Source organism: Cimex lectularius, unplaced genomic scaffold (genome assembly GCF_000648675.2).
Source record: "Cimex lectularius strain Harlan isolate CLEC.00 unplaced genomic scaffold, Clec_2.1 scaffold327, whole genome shotgun sequence".
NCBI classification, from domain to species: Eukaryota; Metazoa; Arthropoda; class Insecta; order Hemiptera; family Cimicidae; genus Cimex; species Cimex lectularius.
In genome coordinates, this window is record NW_019392865.1 from 382,611 (window position 1) to 400,410 (window position 17,800).

General features: G+C 35.1%; 3 protein-coding genes across 3 annotated transcripts; 1 reads left to right on the forward strand and 2 right to left on the reverse strand.

Annotated features, from left to right (window-relative positions):
- The first annotated feature begins 444 nt into the window (after nucleotides 1-444).
- Nucleotides 445-6,669, forward strand: LOC106670283 (T-complex protein 1 subunit delta). The gene is made up of 10 exons (XM_014400469.2): nucleotides 445-654; nucleotides 819-871; nucleotides 3,510-3,596; nucleotides 3,665-4,012; nucleotides 4,209-4,370; nucleotides 4,442-4,678; nucleotides 4,735-4,973; nucleotides 5,986-6,220; nucleotides 6,300-6,413; nucleotides 6,474-6,669. Exons 1-10 carry the CDS (start codon nucleotides 546-548, stop codon nucleotides 6,489-6,491), a joined length of 1,602 nt encoding a protein of 533 aa, XP_014255955.1. The 5' UTR covers nucleotides 445-545; the 3' UTR covers nucleotides 6,492-6,669.
- A 2,834-nt stretch (nucleotides 6,670-9,503) lies between these two features.
- LOC106670264 (rRNA-processing protein FCF1 homolog) lies at nucleotides 9,504-17,800 on the reverse strand. The gene is made up of 7 exons (XM_014400442.2): nucleotides 17,660-17,800; nucleotides 14,922-15,004; nucleotides 10,366-10,425; nucleotides 10,127-10,275; nucleotides 9,896-10,056; nucleotides 9,700-9,794; nucleotides 9,504-9,633 (listed from the first exon to the last, which is right to left on the reverse strand). The coding sequence occupies exons 1-7, from the start codon at nucleotides 17,660-17,662 to the stop codon at nucleotides 9,585-9,587; spliced, it is 600 nt and encodes a 199-aa protein (XP_014255928.1). The 5' UTR covers nucleotides 17,663-17,800; the 3' UTR covers nucleotides 9,504-9,584.
- Nucleotides 10,964-13,703, reverse strand: LOC106670263 (N-alpha-acetyltransferase 35, NatC auxiliary subunit). Its single transcript, XM_014400441.2, has one exon. The coding sequence runs from the start codon at nucleotides 13,142-13,144 to the stop codon at nucleotides 11,012-11,014; it is 2,133 nt and encodes a 710-aa protein (XP_014255927.1). The 5' UTR covers nucleotides 13,145-13,703; the 3' UTR covers nucleotides 10,964-11,011.

Genomic DNA, 17,800 nt, shown 5'->3' on the forward strand with positions numbered 1-17,800 from the left:
ATAGCTATAGATAAGCTAAAGATAAGGTTGAATTATTTATAAGTTATAGGTCGAAAATTAGTAGGAGTGACGGTGAATATTCTGCATCTTTTTTTATGTTAAACAACAATGAAATAAACACTAAAATAATATTTTTTTAATCTCTAAACAACGATTTATGCTCGTTTAATTGCGACTAAAATTAGATTTTGAATGTTTTTGAAATTTTCATTGTCAGATCCGTGACCCACCAAACTGGTCATCTTTTTAGTGGCATTAAATTGGTTGAGGTGCCCTTCCGAATTCGATGAAAATCTGGCAATAATTTTGCATTTTAAGTCAAAAAAATTTAATTTTTAAAATTGTTAAAAGGACGTAAAGTTAAATCGTACGTCATTCGTTATGCATGTTATAGACAGTGCGATAAAAATTTGTATAGCGAGTAAGAGTAAGGTTGGCAGTCCTGCCGGTTAGTCTTGACCATTAGCTGTTCGTTCTAGCATTACGAGAACGTGGTTGCAACTCGGTTTCTTGTTGTTTTCAGATAATTTTTCATATCCGACCGAATGAGGATGACCAGCCACGCGTCAGGAGATGCGAGGAGGCAAGGCGGAGTTTACAAAGACAAATCGAAGCCGGCGGAAATCCGCAGCAGCAACATGAACGCCGCCAAAGGTAACACCCGGCTTAATTTTTCGACTTGACGGACTTGACCGAACATTGGGTCCGATTCAAACTTTAAGCCCGGTTCGGTCGTCTCGTAAACGACAATCTAGAAGCCGGACTTTAAGATTATACTCGATTTTTTGTTGTACGATTGACCCTGAATTTTGTTGTAGGCGTTGCCGATGCTGTTCGGACCAGTTTAGGACCGAAAGGAATGGATAAAATGGTAAGTTGACTCTTCGGGCTTTATTCTTTTGTTACCGTGTATAGGGAATCGTGGCATCCGAGAATTGTCAGTGTTCAGGTTCGACGAACCGATAATAGAAACATGTGCCTCTGAGTTGTCTTCTGAGGAGCCTGCTGGCCATCTGCAGCAAGTTTCACGTTCCAAGTTTTTACCATACTCAAACATTTGTAGGCGCATCACTATGCTCATCACACATATGATGTTGATTGTTTTGAAATCCTCTTGGATTTTTGTATTGGTCGTGTCCAGGGAGAAAGAAAAGAGTTTTCTCTTTAATTATACCAATTTGGCCAGATTCAGGCCCTATTAGGAATGTACATCATATGCGTTCAACTACAGGTACCATGATGTCATGATTTGTAATATCTACAAACAAAAACCTAACTGTGAAGTAGAAGCCAGGCTCCAGACCCCATCCATAAACATTAACCCATCAGAGTTTATATAATACTTACTCTGTGGCCAAGTCTTCTTTTTTTTAGCCTATAACCTGAGAACTCCAAAGAAAAGGTTTAAAGTTCCAGACACCCTACCAAAAAAGTCAACCTACCAAGTAGTAAGATCTAAATTGTGGCTAACCTCACTTCACTTGTCTTTTATAATCAATGAGGAGGCACTTTTTTTCTTTTCTTCTGAATTCTCTACTTTTCCTCACTCGTGCTTTTATGAGCAATGAGGAGTCTGGAATTTTTTCATTTCTTCTGGATCCTTTACCTTTCCTTTACCCGCTCTCCTGTGTGAGCGCACATGGTCCTGATGTTTTAATCATCATTCAGAAACTGGCCAAGTGTTAAGCAATAAAATTAAAAGAACTGTTATTCTTCTTACCTTTTCTAGGTTCTTACATTTTTTTTACAATATAAGACCTACCTTTGTACCAAATTTCATGCTTCTAACTATACAGAAAGTAATAATAATTTTTATGGTGAAACTATACCTCCTCTAAAGCGGCACTAATTTTGAGAAAATTACATTTTCAAATTTTTTCCTTTATTTGCTCTAAACCTACCTTTTCACCTAATTTCATGTTTCTATCTCATCTAATAAGTACCGTATAATTTTGATGATCAGTGAGTCTAAATTCAATTTTTTAAATTCTCCCCTTTCGAAAAGTCTTAATATTAAGTGCTCAGATTTTTGCAATAGCCTAAGCTTAATTTATGTTTAAAATTTTAAAAGCTTGTCTTAAGGACGCAGAGAAATGGGGGTGCGAAAACCTAGGTGAATTGGTTCGAGTAAATATACATATTGTCATGTGTACAGAACTAAACTAACATTTAAAAATATTAAAAACTTTTCCCTTTCCTTCTTCCTCCAAGGAAATGATTTTCAACCCATAAGTATTCTACCCTTGCTATCTCAAGCTCTAGAAATCATTATGTTTAAGCAAATTTAATTTTAATTAAACAAATCTTGATACTCATTCACAGCTTTTACCTTTTCAAAGGAGCCGACCAGTCTCGTTCAAGTCTTTTTTATATATTTTCAATGATTACAATGCGCTATATTCTCTCTGTGTTTATGCAATGACTAAAAACAAGTACTTTTCCTGTCTCTGTTATGATTATCCACTACCAAAAAATACATTGAAAGTACATTTGGGATTCTGGCAAACAAGTGGCGCATTTTTCATTAACCCATCGACATAGTTGGAAGTATTGCATAATTTTGTTCGAACAAGAGATGGAGTCAAACTGCACAATGAAGGTGAAGATGACACCAATGACAACCAATTTCTACCTATCACTATCTGCTAAAGATAATTTTTTTTTTTACAACAATGCTTAATTTTTGGCCAACTTTTATAGCACCTTCTACAATCTAATTAATAAGTAAATGCACACTGTTTAACATGTTAGATATTATATAATTAAAACAAAAGTAATAAACTGTACTGTATAATATAAACTTAGCCAATTCATTCCTCTCTGTTGTCATTCTTTCCTTTCCAAACAGGAAAATATCTTTCCAGCTTTGCTTCCTGTTTGCAATCGCTGTCCTCATGTCCCAAAGAGCTGGATGCTTCTCTAGTTCACTAAACTAATTATTTTTGAATTTTTTTGAAAAAAACAAACATGAAAACTCAGATGATAGATGCATAGTTGGATGCTTAGAAAACAGGTCATGTGGCAAGGCTGATGGAATACTATATGACAATTCCACAAAAACGTTTTCAAATCCAACAGGGGGGGGGGTCTCGTCGACCCACCGACATGGTTTAAAACCGCCAGGCAGTACTGTCTGTCATCACTCATTCTCAACAAAGAAACGATCCACAAACTCAGTAAACACTTTGGCCAAAACCACGTGTCATTAGTAGTAGCAGAATGGAAGGGCATAATGCTATTTTTTGTGCAAATGGGATTGCAAACAAAGCATGATTTACTGTTTATTTTACTGTGATAAACCTAAATTATCTGTAACTAATGTACAAAGATATTGGATTTAATTTTAAACTAGAGTGTTGCGAATATTCCACTTAGCACTGAGTGAGCTAAAAAAGTTAAGTTGAGAAAAGAAATTACAATTAATTGGTCTCTTAAATATCTTATGATTAAATAATTATTCCAAAATTTTATTATTTCATTAAGAAGTTAAATTTATATTAAATTTACAGATACAACATGGTCAGGATGTTACAATCACTAACGATGGTGCTACAATCCTTAAAAAGATGAACGTCACCCATCCCGCAGCCAAATTGGTATGTTTATGGTATTTATAACCTCCATCACAAATATTTGCTTTTAACTAATAAGATTTACATTTTAGCTAGTGGAATTATCACAAGCACAAGATGTGGAAGCGGGCGATGGTACTACGACAGTCGTTATAATAGCTGGGGCCCTTCTTGACGCTGCTGAGAAACTTCTGAACAAGGGGATTCATCCGACTATCATATCGGATGCATTTAGGGAAGCGGCTCTTAAGTCAGTCGAGATCATCAAGAAAATGTCGATACCCATTGAACTCAGCGATCGGGAGAGCTTAATTAAAATTGCTTCAACTTCGCTCAATTCAAAAGTTGTCTCCCAACATTCTTCACTACTTGCACCGCTTGCTGTCCATGCTGTATTAAAAGTAGTTGACCCAAAGAATGATCGCAATGTAGATTTGAAGGTATTTGATTTATTATTATTTTAACATGAAATTTTTATGTATTGATTAACACTGCATGCATAAATGTTTATCCCTGTTTATTCATTTTTTCTTTCATCAAACTGCCCACAATTTATTTGTTATGATTTTATGTTGTAAAGGTAGTGTTTTGGTTCACTGTTTGTCCTTTATTAAATTTTAAATGCATAATTTCCAGGACATTAAGATTATTAAGAAACTTGGTGGCACTGTGGAAGACACTGAATTGATTGAAGGACTTGTCTTTACAAACAAATCTGCCAACGTTAATGGACCGAAACGTTTAGAAAAAGTTAAAATTGGTCTTATCCAATTTTGTATTTCTCCACCAAAAACTGATGTATTATTATTTTTTTTAAAGTGATTTAGATTTATCTAAATGTTAAAAGTGGTGATAAGTTGTTGTCGTAGATGGATCACAACGTTATCGTTACGGATTACAATGCCATGGATAGGATTTTAAGAGAAGAGCGTACATATATCCTTAACATTACCAAGCAGATTAAAAAAGCCGGATGCAATCTTCTCCTTGTACAAAAATCGATATTACGTGATGCCTTGTCTGACTTGGCTATACATTTTTTTGACAAATTGAAAATTATGGTCGTCAAGGATATCGAAAGGGAGGATATTGACTTCATTTGTAAGGTATGTCTGAGTAATTAAAATACTTTGAAATCAGATGAAAAACCAGAAATGTTTAGACTTTGGGATGTCGGCCGATCGCATCAGTGGATCACTTCACACCAGAAAATTTGTCCTCCGCCGAACTCGTTGAAGAGATCCAGACTGGCTGTTCAAGATTTGTCAAAGTCACCGGTATCCAAAACCCAGGGAGGACAGTAACTATTCTTGTCAGAGGAAGTAATAATCTTGTGTTGGAAGAAGCTGACAGGTCTATTCATGACGCTCTATGTGTCGTGCGTTGTTTGGTCAAAGAACGGTAACCCATAACATAAATTTCTCATGTTGTATTATTATTATTCACTAGTTTTCGTGGTCCGCTTGACCAATTAATATCTTTTAAGTAATTAAGGTTTTAGTTACAATAAAAAAAGTCGATGTCCCACGACCTTCGGCTAGATACGCCGCTACTCTACCACCTGAGCTATCGTGACTTCTATCCACTTAGATACTAACTTCCCATCAAAATCTACAACCATTCGAATTTTTCCTCCTTTTTGCCATTTTTCAAATGTCATGTAATCTATTTGATTCTCGGTGACAATTGAAATGGCCATGGAGAGCTTTAGTGAAGATATACTTCATTTTATGGATTAAATCCATTAGAGTTCGTGGTACAATTGACCGAATAACTTCTTTCAATTAATTATTCTTTTAGGTAAGGTATTGGTTGAGATAAAAAAAATTGTCACCAGCGGGTTTCGAACCCATGACCCTCATCTAAATACACCGCTGCTCTACCACTAGACCTGACGTGACTACGATCCACTCGGACACTAACGTCCCATCTCAACCCCACCTTTTGAATTTTCCCTACTTTTTTGCCATTTCCAGTAGATTATACATTTGAAAAATGAAAGTCAAGATAACTCAAGTGGTAGAGCAGTGGCGTATTTAGACGAAGGTCGTGGGTTCGAATCCCGCTCGTGACATTGACTTTTTATCTTAACTAAAAATCTTAATTAATTGAAAGATATTAATTGGTCAAGCGGACCACGAAAAGTAGTGAATTGCATAAGTTAAAATGAAGTATATCTTCACTAAAGCTCTCCGTGTCCATTTCAATTGTCGCCGAGAATCAAATAGATTACACTACATGTGAAAAATAATAATAATAATGTATCCAAGTGGATCGAAGTCACGATAACTCAGGTGGTAGAGTAGCGGCATATCTACCTGAAGGTCGTGGGTTCGAGTCCCACTTGTGACACTGACTTTTTTAACTCAACTAAAAACCTTAATTAATTGGGGAAAAAAAATTTTTTTTCCAGTGCACTAATAGCAGGTGGAGGTGCTCCAGAGACCACAATCTCCTATCAATTGAATAACTATGCACGGACTGTTGTTGGGGTAGATGCTTACTGTATCAAAGAATATGCAAATGCATTGGAAATTATTCCATCCACGCTTGCTGAAAATGCTGGCCTCAATCCAGTCACAGCTATGACCGAACTCCGTATGAGACATTCTTTGGGTGTAAACACCGCGGGCATTAATGTCAGAAAGGTTGATATAAATTATTTCCTTTATTTATTTTATTAAAAGTAAAATAAAATCTTTAATTCATTTTTGTGTCTGTTTACAGGGTTCGATCACTGATATTTTGGATGAAAATGTTGTCCAACCTTTGTTAGTCTCCACTAGTGCTATTTCCCTTGCTACGGAAACTGTCAGGAGCATTTTGAAAATTGACGATATTGTGAGTTACTTTTGAAAAGCATGAAAAACATTACACTTTAAATATAAAATTATTTTACAGGTCAATGTTCAATCTTAAATTCATGAAAAGAAAAAGGTATTCCTTTTATCAATTTTTTTTTTTACAAAATTAGAAGCACTAAATGGATAGTTTCCTATTGTTACGTTGGATTTATAATCATCTGAATTTATGGCAGAATCAGATTTTGTACCAAGCTTTACTAACTAAATAAAAATAAAAAATAATAATAAAACCACATTATATTAATTATTTACTGTTTAATTTCCACCCTTTAGTCCTAATAATTTGGAACCATGGAAATAGATTTAAAGTAAAACGTGCAATATCATCCTGGGTTAGATTATCGTGTCCGGGTCTTCGTATACGTATACTATGTTCACAGGTATATATTTTGCATAGCCACAAGACACTTCTGATTTGAAGAATTTATCTTTTTACTATGAAATTCCCACTGGTCTAATTTTGTTGAACACATTCGTTACCCTTCCCCATTTACGGATGTGTTCCAGAAAGACTTCTGAAGAAAAAAAAAACTGCTTTCAAAGTTTGTACAGTGTTGGGGAGTATTTTTGAAATCTAATCTGTGTCACAGGCCTATATCATCGCTTTGTCAACGTTACTGTGAAGCCTGTTTTTTTATTTTACCTTTTGGAAATTTTTTATGAGTTGAAAAAAATTAAATGTTTTCCTTTGGATACTTATTAATAAAAGTAATGTATACAAAAAAATAACTCCATTATCCAGGATTTTTTATTTTCCATGGACCCCCCTGATTACCCTGGATGATGGAGGTTTTACTGTGCATTCTATTTCTTTTTACAATGATTTGAATTTATCATATTTTTTGTTTTGTCTCTATCGTCTAATATTAAAATAAATTAATTATCTGAACTTCTGGTTCTTAATAAACTGACATGTGTATCATTGTACATGTGAGAAATATTCTTCATGCAAATCTAATACCACATATTTATACATTTGTTCTTGCAATTTATTAATCGTAGCATTCAGATCATAATGAAAGGCAAAAATCTACTACCCCAGTCCACACTTAGTCAATTGTTATACATTATGTTATATTTGTATATTAAAGAACAGAATAGGCTAAAAATATTAAATGCGACTAAAAAAAGCTTGGGGGAGGAAAATTTACTTCTTCCTCGTAAAGGTTTGTGCCTTTTTTCCTCAAACCTTCCGAGTATTTCTAAGACTATACAAAACATATCTTTACTTGATACTGCAATAATATGACAAAATGTCATTCCTATGATCATAAGGAATGCGTCTAAAAAAATTTAATCAAACTCTGACTTCAGATAGATTTAAATATTGCCTCTTACATAGAAACCATCTTTCTTTCTTTCTTTATAATATAGATATAGATTATTTGATTTTTCATTAGTTTTTTTGGAGGATAAAAACCATTTGCTTTGAAATAATCGTGGAAAAATCCAAATCTCCATGCCCAGGAAGCCCTACCTCCCACACCCATGAGAGCAGCAACCAACTCGACTGCCCCGGAGATCTACCCAATACGACCCACCCACGCACCATGCCCTTCTATTCTATGCTATTATCCTACATCTATAAACAAAAGTCTACTAGATATTTAAATATTTCTACGCCTTTTAAGAGGAGCAAAGGTTTTATAGTTTACCAGTGGAACTACATTTTTATCTCCTCCCCATAAAAGAGATGAAAAAATTGATCAACCAAATTAATAAAAATAAGTAACCTCCTGCTTTATTTTGTAGCCATCTGATACATTGCCTCCTTTCAATTTTATTTTTATTCTGATGTTAAGAATTTTTTTTTACTTCATTTATTTGTATCTACAACTGTACATGTATTATATACAACAGATTGGGTAATTTGTGTTTGTGGCATTACAGGCATTACAGAGAAAGCTACCCAATGGCAGCCGCTCTGGATTAATGAAATATTAATCATTTAAGAGGTCTCTTATCCATATTCTTTTCAGATGTTTATGTGGTAACGGTAGGGAATTGAGTAATTGTATTTGTGTGTTGGTGTGATTTTGTAATTTACTATGAAAACGTCTGTAATATGTTTTGATGGATGAAAAAAACTGTTGGGATTTGAAGATCTCTGTGAAATGTGTTATTGTTTGTGTAAAAAGGGGCAGAAACAATGTCTTAAAATTTTGGATTGAAATCTTTGAATATTGGAATAGTTGGCTAAACCATATACTTGGCACCCGTACATCCAAATAGGCTTGAGTAGGTATGTGTATGACGAAAGTTTTGATTTTATTGGTAATTTTGATTGTCGGTTGACTAGGTAATAAAGCATTTTAATTTTAAATCGTTTGTTCAGTGTCTGTTTTTTTAATCGTGTGTATGGATTCCAAGTTAGTCTTCTATCAAATGTAAGTCCTAAATAGTTAACTTTGATGAACAGGTCGGATTGAGGAACAGGTTCATTGTATAAGTATATGCTAGGACAAGTCTCACGACGGAGTGTAAAGGTGATATGTAGTGACTGAGGGATTAAACTTTATTTTCCAAAGATTGCTCCATTTTTCAATTGTTGATATGTGGTTTTGTAACATGAGTGAAGCTTGTGTAGAAGAGGGATGGCTTTTAATATGGCGGTGTCATCTACGTATGTGGCGGTAAGTGTATTCTCATTTGTGGGAATAAAAAAAAGCATGATTATGACATTCTGATGCAAACAACCTACTTATTTTATCCTCATAAAATAATGTATTAATAAATTATTTTCTTGCTCCAATTTATTATTCCAGATAAAGTTCTAGAAAATAGTGGTTTGTGCAAAAAATCTGTATTTTTTTTTAATGGCCTTTAACTTTTATATTAGCCAAAGTATGTTCATTGAGGAGTTGACATAAGATATATGCTTTTGGGAGAATGGGAGCGTGAAAGAAAATTCATGGGGTGAAAGTGGGAATCGAACACACGACCACAAGGTCTATAAGCCGATTGTTTAATGCCCAAACCACTGGCATGGTCGCTTTGGGAATTTGTTGAACAACAGCTTTTAGAATAGTGCATCATTTAGTTTGACCCGCTTAATGAAAAGGCAAAATAAAATTAAAAAAAAAAAAGTTAATTTTATTTAAGAATTTTGGATATATATACTTAATAAAACCAATAGCATAAACTAAAACTACTCCCTTGGAGCTCCATAGGCATCAGGCATCCTTTCAATTGTGTACCTGAAAAGAAATAAAATAAATGTTTCTTATTCTTATTAAAATTAATAAAATCTATGGGAAACTGACCTATGATGAGCAATATACATGATCGGTACACCTGGAATTTTCCTTATTCTTCTTTTCAGATCCCTATCATTGGTAGCAACAATGTAACATTTGTGCTGTAAATCAAATTTAATAATATAACAATTACTAATCAACAACACTCAGATTAAGACACTTTTCACTAAATGGGAAAAAAAATTCAAACATATCATAGTACCTGAGTCACCCTTTGTGTGATACAGTCATCAGCATAGGTCCCTTTGTGGAGGCATGGCAGTCTTTCAAATCTGTCATCTTTCATTATTCTAAGAGCAACTTTGTATTTCCTACCCAATTTTTCCATTTCTGCAAATACGCAGTCTGTAATGTAAGGTATGCCTGGAGGGGGAGGAATGTATTAATTATGAATTAATATTGCAAACAAAGCAATATTGTTTAGTGTAATTACATTTTGCGTAAAGGCAGTCCATCATGCTTTGTATAATGTCCAGTTTATATTTGATAGAGAAGTTTATGAAATTTGTGTCCACGAGAACATGATACGGAGGCCCAAGCTGCGAGTTGTACTGAAAAAAAAGGGCTGATGACACCTGCGGTCTAAAAAAATAAATAAATAAAGAAGAATAATAATAATTAGAAATATTATTCTACAGTTAAGATAATAAACACCAAACACAAGTAACTTACACATGATTGACTGCATCCGGTTTCTTTTTTTCTATTTTCTTTTTCCCGAGCTTTTCCAAACTAAAAACCACATTATTTTTTTTATGAAGGTTTTAATAAATCACAATAAATTTTTGACATTCAATTTGTTCATAGTTACAAACCTATGAAAAAAAATTTAATACTAAAAACTAAACTTAGAAAAAGCACAAAGATGCTTATTTCAGTTTGTGATCAGTAATTTATCTCACAAAGATTATCATGTTTATACAGCAAAAATAAACGTGGGAAGAGATGAGAAATAATACAGTAACATTTGGTTTAAAATATATATAATTTGAAAGCACATTGACAACAAAATTAATTTTACATACTTTATGAAACAATTATTATTAATTTGTGATTTTATTGACGAGTGTGAAATTGAAGATTTATTTTTACTGTTACAGCATAGAATAATTAAATGGAAGTAAATGGTCTACATAAAAATTATAGAAATTGTTTTTGCTGTATTGATTGGTGTAGAAAGACAATTATCTATATAAATAATCTTAAAACAATATATTGGGAAAATTATCTTTTAATTTTTATAATATTATTTACAAACAATAATTAAAAATAAGGAAAAATGACCAAAGTTTAATATTTAAATGGGCACTGACTTGTTTTAAATTTTTATAATAGGAAAATGTCGATGTACAGAGAAATCAAAATCCGGAACTGGAGAACTGATTTGATGTCCTGTGGCAAGAAGTTTCAATACAATAAAGTTGGTTTTGGAGACTCTCACTAAATCCGCGACTTCTTGGTTTGGATTGTGCACTGTTTCTAGGAGAGTCTTTGCCTCATGGAAAGCCCTGTAGCCTTGAGTGTACAATTTCAAGACATCAGTTTCCTCCTGGCGGCTGTTTATTTCTTTAAACTCACGGTACTGCACAGGAGGGGGTGTGATCAAGATGTTGATGAACGGTGCAAATCTGTGCTCGTAACGGACACGCTCGTTGTCAAATTCAGGATGGGGATAAGGGATTTTGCCTTCTTTCTTCATGGCAACCAACGCCTTGTAGTAACCGGTGCACATACTATGAAGGGCTTGATTCAATGTAATTTCCCTAACGTAAGGCCTCAGTTTCTTCTTATTCCTTGGTTTGTTTCTGCGTTTGTTTTTATTCTGTTCATTCTGGTTCTCCTGTTCGATAAGAAAGCTGTCTGCTCTCAATAACGACGAAATCAACCAGGTGTACAAAAATTCATACAAGTACCAGAAAATATAATGGTACTCGTGTGTACTGTACAGTTCTAGCTCGAAACCAGATAGGAGAAACATTATCATTATTCTTATAGTATGATACAAAATCCATGTACCAAAACAAGCCAAATTAGGTCTGGAGTTCTCAAACTTATTCGGCAGGTTATGGAGAAAGGCATCCACTCTTTCAGCCTCGTCTTGTAAATTTGCAAAATCTTCTAAAAGGTGTGCCAGTTTGTCTCTTTGGCGAGCTCTATTGTGACCGCAGAGCTGAACAAGACTGCTAAAAGGTCTAATACAATGGCCAAAGAAACACTGCAAGTAATCCTTCGCCTGAGCGTTATTGAGCAAAGGAGATCTGGGCATAAGTATGGGCGGTGAAATAAAAAGTTTTGCAGCATCTTTAATGGCTTCTAGACAATGGATCGTATCTCCCACTCGGCTGCACTGTGGAAGAAACAACAGCTGCATCACACTCCTACTCACTATGCATGGCTTTGTACAGCTCACTTCCAACATCAGTTCTAACGCCGCTTGGAAAGATGTGTAATTTATTATTTTAATAACTTGTCGAAGCCTAACAAAAAGTTCGTCCAACCTTTTATAAGATTCAGTCACAGATTTAATATGCGTGTATCGGGGAAAGGTGGGCGGCAGGAGCCTTTGGTTGAATAAAGGGTCAAATCCAATCATAACAGGACCGTGAACTTCCGAAACATAGGCCGGAGGGCAAGATTTGCTATTCGATTCAATAAGCGCGGGAATCTGGTCAGAACAGAGAGAAAGCAGTTTTCCACATTCGGCCACTCCTGCAGGAGTCACCTCTTTTTTTGACAGCTCCATTAAGGCCTGTAAGAAAATCCTGATGAAACGAATGCGAAGGATTACAGGACTCAAATCTTCTTCTTCACCTTGATCATCTTCATTGGCGGCTTGCGCTTTTTTCTTCTTAATCATCTCATCTTCTACTTCCTTGAGCATAGAGACAGTTTTCGCTTCGGAAACGTCCGGATGAAGCCTGTAGCCGTATATCATAGGCTGAATATCTTCCTCTTCAAAGACAAGCCCTCTATTGACAAAATCTCGGATTATATCGATCAGTTTATAAATAGCTATACAAAACGCCTTCAGCGATTTCTCACAGAGCAAGTGCGGATTGTAGAGGTAGCAGTTGGTGAACACCGTCTGCGCCAGAGAATGGCCGTCCAACCAGGACACCATACAGGCCCAAGTGGTGTCGATAATCCCGATTTGCTCGCCCACGGAGAAATTTCTGAATTTGAGCTTTGTGTCGAATTTATCCGGTGAAGACTTTTTGAGCCTATTGCATAACATACCAGCATCCATCTTCGGATCCATCATTTCAATCGCAGACATGGCCTCGAACAGTCCGAACAACTCGTCGTGGAGTAACTCGCCCAACTTCAGAACTTTTATGTTGTCGAAAAAATCCTGCGTTATGTCTTCCCAGTCCCTGAACAGAATGGGCGCGACTTCCGCACTCAAGTTGGGACTCGAATTGAACTTTTGTAACTCGCGATGTACAGACATTTTGTTATTTCCACGTACAATTATCAAACTGAAACACTTTATTTCTTATAATAGTGAAGGTGTCAAATCTGCATCGGTGTTATCGATCATTTCAAAACGGCCGTTTCAAATGTTTTTATGTACACGTGAAATCACACCCGGGATAAAACCTATTAATAATAAATAAGGGACGTAATTTTAAAACGGTTTTTGACAGGACTAGACATCACTAAAGAAATATATATCTCGGTTTAAAAATACTGCGAGTACCGACGTGAGTTCCGAGAGTGAATTTTGACTTGAGAATGTTTCAGTTCTGTTACAAAGCGTAGACTAACACGACAAAAGTAGACGGCTTCAGCTGATTTTCTTCTTTTCCCACTCATAAAGAAGAAACCATGAATTAAAATGACCAAACTTGATTCTCATATTACAAAAAGAATACTTTTCTGTTAAAGCCAAAAATAAAAATAAAATTTTTCAGCAGAATCCATTTCATTTGAGTATTTCACAACATTGCTCTCGCTACCGCCATTTTTCTTACCAACTTAAATTTCTTAGATGACTGATTGAAATTGATTTAGATGATTTAACATGATGATGATGATAATTGATTTAATTAGTAATTACCTAACCAATAGGATATGACAGTACAGACTGATTGCATAAGGTCACCGTTAAGAAGTATAGTACCTGGGGGTCCCCCAAGGATTTGCTCTTGGACCGACCTTATTTGACATCATGGTTTTCAAATATTCATTGAGTGGTGCACTTTTGGTGCAGGAAAACAATGCACCAATTGAATACAAAAGTCGTACTCACAAACTGTCTTTTCTTTTGCAGCAATCCGGATTTCAAGCTAACAAGTACATCATAAGATTGCTCTACAAACATTAGGCAGTATACACTCCCTGACAAACTTATACACCACCCCTTATTTTATTTGTTATTAGCTGTACAAAATATTACAATTTAACCAAAACATATTTTAAAAAAAGTTAATTACAAAAGTACAGTTTTAATCCTTCTTTCATTCCATCTTGTTCTTTTTTTTTTAAATATTTGGTATTAAAATATAAATATTTACATATGACAAATAAAGTATACTTCTTAAATGATATATTACCTATTTTTTTCTTTTAAATTTTTACAATACCAAGAGGGAAAGCACTATCGGAAAATGAGAAGGCTGTTATTAATGCATTGCTGGAAAAAAAATTTACAATTTTAAAAATTGCTCCAACTTTGAATATAAGTAGGCACATAAGAAATTTCACTAGGATCGGCTGTGATTATGGCCAGAAGAAGAGTACGGGACGGCCTATGGCAACAACTACTAGAGAACGGAGGGCTATTCTACGCCCAAGCATCCAATTCTGCGGTCTCTGCGAAAGAAATTTGCTTATAAGCTGGAGTTTCCACGGAAATACGAAATTTTCAACGCATTCTACCAAGAGCCTGCTATTTAAAGCGGATGAAACTCAAATCCAAACACCCCTCTTTCAAAGGCCCAAAAATCCAATAGGAAGTGAGTCACCACTGAACATGTTTCATGAAAAAAGAAGTGGAGAGAAGTAATTTTTAGCGACAAAAAACATTTTAATTTGGATAGTCTTGATTTTCACGACCTATAGAAAGAAAAAGTACTGTTGAGCCAACGTCAAATCGGTGGAGGTGGTGTCATGGTTTGGGCTGGGATTCAGCATGCTCAGCAGGACAAGAATAGCTTAGCTATGAAATCCCTTCTTCAATTAATGTTACACGAAAATCAATTATTTATTTGATAAAATGTACTTACACTCTGGGGTCTTTTAAACTTATCATCTTCTTCATATGTGCAAACCTTTGGGATGCCAATTTATGTGCCTGTTTGCTTTTGCCCTGGGGGAAAAAAAATCCTTTAAATTTCATTGAGATTGAATGTTTGTTAAAGTGCTTTTTACTAATTTAACACAATGAAAATTAATTTTATTATCAAATAATGTCTTACTTCCCAGTGTGTTGCTTGATAATTATTTTTAGATTATACTTGGTTTTTATTATATTTTATTGTCTATTTCTTTTTGTTTGTTGCTTTTAATATTTTTTATATTTTTAACTTGAAGAATTTATATACAACCTCTGTAAAATCAGCTATTTAAAATAATAGGCGTTTTTAACAATTTCTTTTGATGATGTATTGGGTTGTCCGGAAAATAATGCAGGATTTTGGTATTAAACAAAAAAAAAAGAAACTAGTTACTTTAAAGCAATGTTCTTTAATCAAAATAATTTCCCATACTCTCAATACATTTCTCCCAACGTGTTGGTAACTTATTAATTCCGTCTGAGTAGAATTCAGAATTTTTAGAATTGATAAAGTCAATAAATGCATTTTCCAGTTCCGTTTGATTTTTGAATATTATGTGTTGTAAGTAGTGGTCCAGGTGTCTAAAAAAATGGTAGTCAGTAGGCGAGAGGTCCGGAGAGTAGGGTGGGTGAGGCAAAGTTTCATAGCCAAGCTCCAATAATTTTTGTGACGTTACACGTGACACATGTGGTCGAGCGTTGTCATGCAACAAAATGGGCCCTTTCCGATTGACCAAAGAGGGCTTCATTACTGCCAATTTCTGATGCATGGTATTAATTTGGTTACAGTATGATTCAGCATTGATGGTTTCGCCAGGATTTAAGAAGCTGTAGTGTATTAAACCAAATGAAGCCCACCATACCGTAACCATTACCTTTTTTTGATGAGTTGGGGGCTTTGGAAAATGTATTGGAGCTTCTCCTTTGTCGAGCCACTGTCCAGAACGTCTAGTGTTATCGTAGAGAATCCACTTTTCGTCACATGTAACAATTCTGGCCAGAAATGGGTCATTTTTGTTTCGACAAAGAAGTGATGCACAAACATCAAAGCGCTGATTTTTTTGGCGATCGTTTAATGAGTGTGGAACCCAATTTTCGAGTTTTTTCACTTTTCCAATCGCCTTGAGGTGGTCAGCGACGGTCGTTTTACTGACTTTGAGTTGCTCTGCAAGTTCTCGAACAGTTGTTTTGGGGTTTTCTTCCACCACTGATCGCAGAACATCATCATTAAGAGAGGAAGGCCTTCCACGACCTTCTTCATCTTCAAGGCTGAAATCTCCCTCCCGAAATTTTTTAAACCACCTTTGCACAGTGCACTCATTAACACAACCCTCGCCCCAGACTTGGTTAATGTTTCTAGCCGTTTGGGCTCCGCTTCGGCCGAGTTTAAACTCGTAAAAGAAAATCGTACGAAATTCTCGCTTTGACATTATAAGGATGACTGAATTATTTCCAAGTAGCGGAATGCTACAGAGGTAAACAAACAATATCATTTGGAAGAGGATTAATAAGTGTTGACATTCATACAAATGAGTAATCCTGTAAACGTAAACAGAATATTTTATATAGATTTTTTTTAATGAAAACTTAAAATCCTGCATTATTTTCCGGACAACCCGATATTTAAGTCGATGAATAATGAGGTTGTACTTTTTCTCATATAATTTGTAAGATTTTTCCATGTGGTACCAAACCAGTAATTTGGTCGTTACCGTCTGCCTATCCTTGCTGGTTCGATCAGTCATATACATTGGAATTTACCCTCGACATCGATAAAAACTTTTTAACTATCTTCTCTTTGTTGTTGATGTAAAGTGGAGAGCATGACTTTTTTTTCTCCCGCCCCCCCAATGGGCACTTTTTGCACCAGTCTTATATAAGCACATTGTTTGTTGGAGGTAGTTTGGATATGAATCGAGTTATAGAACAAAATTCCGGATAGTTCGCGTTAGTAGTGATGATAGTATTAGGGTGTATAGGTAGGTCAGCAGTACAAGTGACATAAAGGATGGGGCAAAGAATGCACCCTTGTGGGACACTGGCATGTATCTGATTTCCGGGAACTCGTTGCCACACACTCTGAAGCAGCAGTCTGTTAGGTAGAATTTTATGATAAGATAATGAGTTGGTAGTAAGCATTTAATGTTCAATCTTTTTAAAAAGATAGTTCCTACTCACAATCCGGATTTCGAGCTTTTAGCTCATCATGAGGTTGAAAGAGTTCATGTCAAGAGACGTGCTTGTATTACTCCTTCAACCTGATGATGAGCTAAGGGCTCAAAATCCGGATCGTTGCAAAACAACTCACCGTGAGTAGGAACTATCTTTTTAAAAAGGATTAAACACCACACTCACTCTAGCTCTCACGCATCATTTCTAGCATTTAAATTTATAAAGCTTCCCCGGTGCCAGACCCTATCAAAAACGTTATAGGAAGGATAATGGGACTAATGCCAACACCGAACTTTAGGGCATTTGAACAGTCTTTTTTACTACATAAATAAGAATTTTTTTTCGTACAATGTATTATTACATCTTCAAAGATCAGAGACACTTCAATCCATGGATCGGCAGTCGGTATTAAATTTTGATAAAATAAAAAACACCCCTTTTGTAAATGATGGTTCTACTAACAGGATACAGATTTTACTTTGTTATTATTAGTATCTATTATTAATAAAAACTTACCATGATTGTTTAGATGGAAAATATCACAAAAATCGCTGAAATTCCTCGAACGATATGAATTAATAAAGTAACACCCCAACTGAGGCAACAAACATCAACATGTGGGGATTTGAGTGTAAAACCTTGCTTTTGGCTTTTACC